The sequence below is a fragment of the Oncorhynchus mykiss genome, chromosome 3 (genome assembly GCF_013265735.2).
Source record: "Oncorhynchus mykiss isolate Arlee chromosome 3, USDA_OmykA_1.1, whole genome shotgun sequence".
Taxonomy (NCBI): domain Eukaryota; kingdom Metazoa; phylum Chordata; class Actinopteri; order Salmoniformes; family Salmonidae; genus Oncorhynchus; species Oncorhynchus mykiss.
Window position 1 is genome coordinate 46,434,391 of NC_048567.1, and position 8,597 is coordinate 46,442,987.

Consider the following 8,597-nt stretch of genomic DNA (forward strand, 5'->3'; position numbering starts at 1 on the left):
TGTGTTTTGCAGGATCTCAACCATCATTCTTTCTCTCGTTCTCTCTCTCTCTCTCGCTCTCTGCAGGATCTCTGGTGGGGAGCTGTTTGAGCGTATCATCGATGAAGACTTTGAGCTGACAGAAAGGGAGGTCATTAAGTACATGCTGCAGATTGTGGACGGGGTTCACTACATCCACAAGCAGGGCATCGTCCATCTGGACCTGAAGCCTGAGAATATCATGTGTGTCAACAAGACCGGGAACACCATCAAACTCATTGACTTCGGCCTCGCTCGCAGACTAGGTAACCAGGCCTCGTGTGCACAGGGCATTTTCAGAAATAGGGTTGCGGAATTCCGGTAACTTTCCCCAAATTCCGATGTTTCCCAGAAATCATTGGTGGGAGGATTCCTGGATATCCTGCTGATTCCCTCCTGATTCCAGGAATCTTCCATCTGGGAAAGTTACTGGAATTTTGCATCCCAATTCAGAATCATAGCGACATCGATCTTTTCATTAACTTCCTATTCTAATGAATGCTAAATGAACACCATTTTCATTTTTGAAACCGTCTTCCCCTGTGTGCTCCTAGAAAGCTCTGGAACATTGAAAGTTCTGTTTGGAACCCCTGAGTTTGTGGCCCCTGAAGTGATCAACTATGAAGCAATCAGTTACCCAACAGACATGTGGAGTATAGGGGTCATCTGCTACATCCTGTGAGTGTCAAACCAGTTATAATGACCCTTATAACCACTTATAACCATTCTTACTTGTAATGAGTAAGCTTCTATGTTAACACTTTATTTGGATAATCCCAAATGGATGGTCTGTAAATGTTCAACTGTCAACAACATTTATACAAACTTTCCACTAACCCTAATCCTAACCCTTATCCTAACCTAACGTTAACCATAAACCTAACCCTTATCCTAACCTAACGTTAACCCTAAACCTAACCCTTATCCTAACCTAGCGTTAACCCTAAACCTAACCCTTATCCTAACCTAATGTTAACCCTAAACCTAACCCCTAACCTAATGTTAACCCTAAAACTAACCCTTATCCTAACCTACCATTAACTCTAAACCTAACCCTTATCCTAATCTAATGTTAACCCTAAACCTAACCCTTATCCTAACCTAATGTTAACCCTAAACCTAACCCTTATCCTAACCTACCGTTAACCCTAAACCTAACCCTTATCCTAACCTAGCGTTAACCCTTATCCTAACCTACCGTTAACTCTAAACCTAACCCTTATCCTAACCTAACGTTAACCTTTAACCTAACCCTAACTGTAACCTAGCAAGCTGTTGCATTAGTATAGTTTGTTGATCATTTGAGCATATGTTGATAATCTATAAGGCACTATTCAAATAATGTATATTTGCTACCGTGTCCCTATTCTCAAAGCTGCCTTATTGGATTTCTCTGGGCTTCCATGATCACAGCAACAGTTACTTTCTGCAGGCAGGCAGTGTTTGGGCCTCTCCAACCTCTATGCCTGTAAATGGATATAGAGACCGCGCAGAGCAATACTCTCCAGTGCCCCAAACCTCTGTGAGGTCTCCTCGGTCCACAAAGATTTATTACACACTGCTTACATAGCAGTGTTAGAAGTAAGGCTGTCTGATCTCTATTGCCTCAGAGATTTCAGTCGTGCATCCCAAACAGCTGCCTATTCCCTATGTAGGGCACTACTCTTGACCAAAGCCTTAAGGGAATAAGGTGCCCATAGGGTGCCATTTGGGACGCATACTAGGTTTCATCCATCCTGTTACAGAGTCCTGACTCAAAGTGTACATGGTGGATAAAAAGCTTTTGTGGTGTACCGATATAAGACCTATGTCTAGCACGGAAAACATCTGGGTGTGCCCAATAAGACTGGCTTCGTTGAAAGTGATGAACACTTACCAAGTCTCACCAGTGAGCGCTGTTTAGGGGCCCGGCAGGGTGTGGCGCATTTTCCATGCAGAGCAGAAGTGGTTTTTGGTAGCCCTTTTGTAGGTCAAGCGTTCATTATACTTCTCTCGCTCTCTTTGTCTCTCTCGCTTTCTCTCTCTCGCTCTCTCTCTCTCGCTCCACCTTTCTCCAACCTCCCCCTCTCTCTCCATTCCTCAGGGTGAGTGGCCTGTCCCCATTCATGGGGGATAACGACAACGAGACCCTTTCCAATGTGACCTCGGCCACTTGGGACTTTGAAGACGACGCCTTCGATGAGATCTCAGACCACGCCAAGGACTTCATTACAAACTTGCTGAAGAAAGATATGAAGTAAGCAACATGAGGCGCTCTGAAACACGGCTTGATTAAAGAACCAAGTGTGTCCCAAATGGCACAGTATTCCCTACATAGTGCACTACTTTACCATACTTTATCATCAAGTAGTGTACGGAATAGGGTGGCATTTGGGCCAAAGCCTCAGTTCTGACATGATTTGAGTGTAAGATGGCTTTGATCAGCCTGCCAGATGTCTCTGTTTAGATTGTTTAGGTGTCATATATATGTTATTTAGTCTCCTTTTGCCACCGGTTGCTTTTGACTCTGAATGCATCCCAAATAGCACCCTATTCCCCAAGTAGTGCACGACTTTTGACTAGGGCTCTGGTCAAAAGTAGTGCACTATGTATGGAATACGATGCCATTTGGGACGTAGCCCCAGATCTCGGTCCAAATCTCTGTCTGATGTTTTGTAATACAGTGTGATTAAAGTCTTTGCGCCTCTCAATGTGCATGTGTCTCTGTGATCGTAGGGCTAGGCTGACATGCGATCAGTGCTATGAGCACCCGTGGCTAAAACAAGACACTGGCAAAATGGAGGCCAAGAAGCTGTCCAAGGAGAGGATGAAGAAGTACATCTTGAGAAGGAAATGGCAGGTAGGTAACAGCAGAACCAGATCGTGTACTGTGTCCCAAATGGCACCCTATGAGCCTCGGTCAAAAGTAGTGCACTATAGAATAGGGTGACATTTGGGGATGCAGACCATGTCTCCGGTTACAGATCAACATATGGCCATCCGTCTTAACCACGAGACGAGCACTGTTGGAGCGGTGTCGTAACGTATTAATCCACCCAAACAGGTTTGAGATTGAGAAAATGTGCTAGATACAGTGCACTATGAGTTTGGCTAAAGTTCCACTGTAAGAGGCGCTGCAAAAATCACTGTTGTCTGTTAGCGTACCCTGAGCTTCCAAGTCCCTGCAGTTAAACTCCTCCTTTGAGTGCTCGCCCATGAGCAAACCTCTCATTGTGTGAAACGGTCACCATGGAGGTCCATTAGTAGTTCATGAGGTTGAAAAGTACAAACTGCGAGTATTACTTCGGAAAACTAGAACACAAAACAGTAGAGACGGTGAAAGTGGAGAGATGTCTGTTTGACCTGTGTTTTTGATCAAAATGTACAAATTCTGAAGGCAACAATCTCAGGGATCAAGTTATCTACCATGATTTGTTTATAGAAGCAACATTTTAAGATCATAGATTGCGTCCCAAATGGCAGCCAATGCCATATATAGCTCTGGTCATAAGTAGTGCACTATAAATGGAATAGGGTGCCATTTGGAACATTTATTCAGACCTGTTTTCCCCACGGTCAGCATGACATACACCAGTGGACAGTAGATCTGATCTGGTTCTACACATGGACTGAGATGGTGAATCACATCAGATTGTGGAGAAGCCAACTTAACGAGTTTCTCCTGACCCAGCCCAACACTCCTGTCAGTGCCCTCTGACCTCTTCCTCCTCACACCAGTCTTTCCTCCAACACTTTCAAGTTCTGTTTCTCTCCATCCTTCATCCCTCTTATCATTCTCCATCTGTCTGCTGAACTCCCTCTGCATCTTTAGTCTTTGAGATAGTCCTGACTGATTTACAGAGACAATCTTCTTCAGGCTTTCCTCTGCGTCAACTCTGGCCTCTCCCTTATCTCCTTAATATCCTGCCTATAGGACACAGCCCTACTCTGTACTTCATGGCCAACTAACAGGTCATTTCTTATTGTTACAAACCAGGCCATTAATTCATAAGCGTCCTCGTAACATTTCTTGATGATGTCTATTCCTATACCAAGGACTGTTAGTACTGCGACAGAATGTAACGAATGTATCATTGATTTCACGGCAGAAAACCGGACATGCAGTGCGGGCCATCGGAAGGCTGTCATCAATGGCCATGTTGGCGGGCGTCAGTGCCAAGAAAGGCTCCCCTACTGAAGGTGGCACGGCTTCTTTTTTTTTTTAACCTCCTTCTGAATGTTCCAAACCTTTCTGATGTACCCCCGAGCAAACTCAAAGCAGTTTTTGGTTAAGTGGTTAAAGTGGCTAAATGTAACTTTTTGCAACCTGACCAAATTCACATAGAAATGTGTAGTTATTGATCTATCATTCTACTTGAATGCAAGTCTAAGAAGCGGTAGATCTGTTCTATGTGTGCTAGTTCTATGCTTCCCCTTAAGTTTTGTTTTTGCGTCTTTTTACTTTCGGTTTTGTACACCAGATTCAAACGGCTGAGGCAACCATATTTTTGGTTATGGGAAAATATATTTCACAGTGGTTTAGATGGTACAATGATTCTCTACACTATACTAGCTTATTTTGTCATATAAACTGAAATTAGGTGAACTACTAGAGTTTTAGCAACCAGGAAATGGCGGAGCGATTTTTGCATAGTGCCACTTTAAGTTCAACTTGAGGTAAAATCAATGTGTAATTTTGTTCCCCCCCACCATTGTCCCATGTTTCATAGAGGACAACCAGTTCCTTGAATGCCTAGAGTATGAGGAGAAAACCCAGGTCAAGCCCACCTTCAGCTCAGTCATCAAGGATGTGGAGGTGGTGGAGGGGAGCGCAGCCAGATTTGACTGCAAGATCGAGGGTAATGTCTCACAACCTCCTCATTTACATACATTACAATCTCCTAATTGACATGTATGGACCCGGGCCCCTATGGGCCAGGGAATAGGAGGTGCCATTTGAGAGACATATACAGTATAAAGAATGTTTGTGTTTTCCCAGGCTACCCTGATCCAGAGGTGGTGTGGTACAAAGACGAACAGCCAATCAAGGAGACCCGCCACTTCCAGATTGATTACGACGAGGAGGGCAACTGCAGCCTGGTGATCTCGGAAGTGAACGGCGACGACGATGCCAAATACACCGTCAAGGCTGTCAACAGCCTGGGCGAGGCCACGTGCACAGCCGAACTCCTGGTGGAGGTGATGGAGGAAGAGGAGGAGGAGGAGGAGGAATGAACGGCACGACCGGTACAAGACTAACAGATGATATCCCCTGTGTTTTAGCCTTTAATCTCTTCAATGGGTCGTTCCACCAATTAGGTGCTTTTTGAGTAGTGTAGCTTATTTCCTCGTTCACGGGGGAATGGAAGCACGTTGTGTGCAACAGGAAGGGGCGATGGAATGCAAGTCTCAAATCAATGTTTTTCTTGTTAAAACATTTCTAGCCCCTCTATCTATGGGTAACAAGGTCGATGTGTTATTCTTGACCCTCCTCAGTTTTCCACCACGAAACACCAGAAAATGTCCTGGAAGAGTAGAACCAGCTCACCTGCTTTTACACTGTGATCTGACTATTAGATGTTCAATGTTCCTTTTGAAAAACATATTTGATAAGGAATAGGATGCACAGAGGGACAAAATGCCGAATAACTTTGGCACTTTATTCAAGTCTTTATTCATATTAGCCCTTTACACTGGCCTATATGGATGGGGCTAAGTTGAAATGTGTCTTACAGAAGAAATATGAAAAGCATATGCATTACCATGTTAGCGATTTTGAAAGGGAACAGTTTGGAGATGATGGCGAAATTAGTAGGCCAAAGATGACTCAACAGTTCATCTGACACAAGATTGAATCCAATCATTATACTGTTGCTTTTATGTGCATTTTTAAAAACATTTTAATGTGCTTTTTTTTGTCACATTTGTTGATAACGAAATCTGAAAATACTATGGCTACATTCAGTAACATGATAAGAATATCCCTGGCAAATGTGGGGTAGGTGCAACGCAAGACATCGAAATGACAAAGGGTTTGGAGTGAGGGGACTAACTGGTGTCTTCAAGTGGCCACACGCACCTCTCCAAAGTGTGCACTGTTCCTAAGAAATTGTAATGCACTTTTATGACAGAGTCTTCCAACTATAAGGTGGGGTGGTTGTTTTTTTTAGATCTCCTAGCTGTTCCTTTGAGGAACTGGAGCAACACACTTGTTTTGTTTGGAACACAACCCTGCATCCAACACGACTAGCTTAAGTTATAACATATACGATATTACAGGGTTAGGCTTTCACAATGCAATTCGGGGAAGCCGATCCTCATTTTGGTGAGCATTGAAAGGAGTCATGAGTGCCTTCAGGCGTGTGCGCCACGGCGAATTTCTCACAATAAACAAACGAGGTCATTCTGCTCAGAACAACCAAGGGTGTGACTCCATGGCATGTACGTCAAACATAGTGATCAGAAACGTTGACACTGGACATGAGTTTTATGATATGGAAACGTGAACTGCACATTTGGCCTCGTGGCTTGTATGACGTCAAGGCGGTTGCCCACTTAGCGGGAGGGATGGGGACAACTTTTTGTCGGGCGAGGTGCTCATGTTCGGAAAGGCTGTCAAGTCAAAAACCCACACAGAGTGTAAAGGGCTACGGATCAGATTGATTTCATTTTCCAGGTGGTCTATTTTAAAGGGCACTTCGTTTTAATATGACAGGCTTTTAAAATGCCGTATTTGTGTACAATTTCTACTTTAAATATCAAAGGGATGCGAAAGGCACTCATTTCGTGGAACGACCCTAAAAGCTGCGTTGCTCAGACACTCCCCTTCTCCGACACACTCAGAAATGGGCTTGAAAATGGGCTTGATGACCTTTTTGCTCTGTTTGTGCACTTTTCTTTTCTACTTACTTTTCAGTTATAGCAGGTTTCAGATGTTAATATTTATAACATTACCTTTGACATTATCCACATTCCAGCTGTTTGTGCTTTATCCATTTATTTAAAGGTATTTAATTTCCTTCAAGTTATCTCCATTTTTTTTCTTCCTCAACCAAACAAGCCCAAAGTGACTGGTGTGTTTGTTATCAGCATTATTTGCAATTTACCCTGGGCTCTTTTTAAGAATGTTTTTTTTAATTGTATTTTTTATTTAAGCACAGAGTCATGTTATCGTATTTGAGCATCAGTTTAGAGATCTTCCTGGCAAGCACGTGTCCACGATACTACAAATTTGCAATACTAAACAGACCGGTGAATTATCACATCTATATTTGTTTTGTATTAGATGTATGTAGATTTATATTTCTAAAATTTTTATAAATGTATCATTTTGACAAATTGCAGATTACATGTAATGTGAACACTACAAGTGTAGTTACTCACAGTTACTAAATAAATGTTTATCACAAAATAATGCTGGTTGTATTGTGATTGGGATGAGGTTCCTATGGTGTTAGAAACTTGGGGAAATAATGGATTGTAGATTGATTGATTAAAATAAAAATTATTTTTTATTTATTTATTTTTACGGGACTGGATTGCACAATGATGTCAGACTTATTTCCGTTGTGGTCGCTAGATGCTTTTTTCCCCAGAGGAGATCAAGTTTATGAATTTCCTGGCTGGGCTGTGGGACAGTGGATGTGCATTGACAAATAACATTGAACTGTTAATAGGCATTACCTGTGGATTATCGTGAATAACTGACGGCAATCAATCAATCGGCATACAAGATCCAAATTTACCGTTTTTATAATTAAAGATTAAACATGAAACATACTGTGCGCTTTGATTGATTTTAAGAAATATAAATCGTGTGGGGTGAATACAATGTGGTTCTCTCGTTCTAAAAGTCCATTCCAGTGCAAGGTCGCTAATGTACATTGCTTTGGAATTCCGTCTCATCAAAAATCTTTACAGAACCTTCCCCCCTTCCTTCTCTAGACACAGTGGATAGGGACCAGACATTTATTCAGACCTGCTTTCCCCACGGTCAGCATGACATACACCAGTGCACAGTAGATCTGATCTGGTTCTACACATGGACTGAGATGGTGAATCACATCAGATTGTGGTGAAGTTTCTCCTGACCCAGCCCAACACTCCTATCAGTGCCATCTGACCTCTTCCTCACACCAACCAGTCTCCTCTAACCCTGAGTGAGCTTCACTGAGCTCTTTCAAGTTTGGTTTGTCACTCCATCCTTCATCCCTCTTATCATTCTCCATCTGTCGGCTGAACTCCCTCTGCATCTTTAGTCTTTGAGATTAAGATGTCCCTCTGTAAATCAGTCAGGACTATCTTCATCAGCCTTCCCTCTGCGTCAACTTTGGCCTCTCTTTTATCTCCTTAATAGCCTGCCCGTCTCTCCTCTATCCATCTTCTCTGTACATCTCTTTAGTACTGTCTCCCTCCCCAGCTCTTTTTTTTAATTTGATTTCTTATTTCAACTGTCTCTAATTCAGTTATTATTTCATGAAGTATCGTGATATCTCCCTTGAGCTTCTGAACTACTGCATCTTTCTTCAGATAGTTCTGCAGCTCCTTCTCAAGCTTCTGTGTCATCTCTCTTTCCTCACCCCTCTCTCTTTTTTTGTATT

General features: G+C 42.7%; 1 protein-coding gene across 7 annotated transcripts in view; it reads left to right on the forward strand.

Moving 5' to 3' along the window:
• Positions 1–7,411, forward strand: part of LOC110520040 (myosin light chain kinase, smooth muscle) — a 99,954-nt gene extending 92,543 nt beyond the window's left edge. For all 7 annotated transcript variants that reach the window (XM_036974285.1, XM_021597013.2, XM_021597014.2 and 4 more), the window contains 7 exons: positions 67–284; positions 573–696; positions 2,102–2,254; positions 2,734–2,857; positions 4,107–4,197; positions 4,728–4,856; positions 4,997–7,411. In XM_036974285.1, the coding sequence (XP_036830180.1) occupies positions 67–284; positions 573–696; positions 2,102–2,254; positions 2,734–2,857; positions 4,107–4,197; positions 4,728–4,856; positions 4,997–5,232 (1,075 nt within the window). In that variant the 3' untranslated portion in view covers positions 5,233–7,411. The remainder of the gene's footprint in view (positions 1–66; positions 285–572; positions 697–2,101; positions 2,255–2,733; positions 2,858–4,106; positions 4,198–4,727; positions 4,857–4,996) is intronic.
• Positions 7,412–8,597: the final 1,186 nt, after the last annotated feature.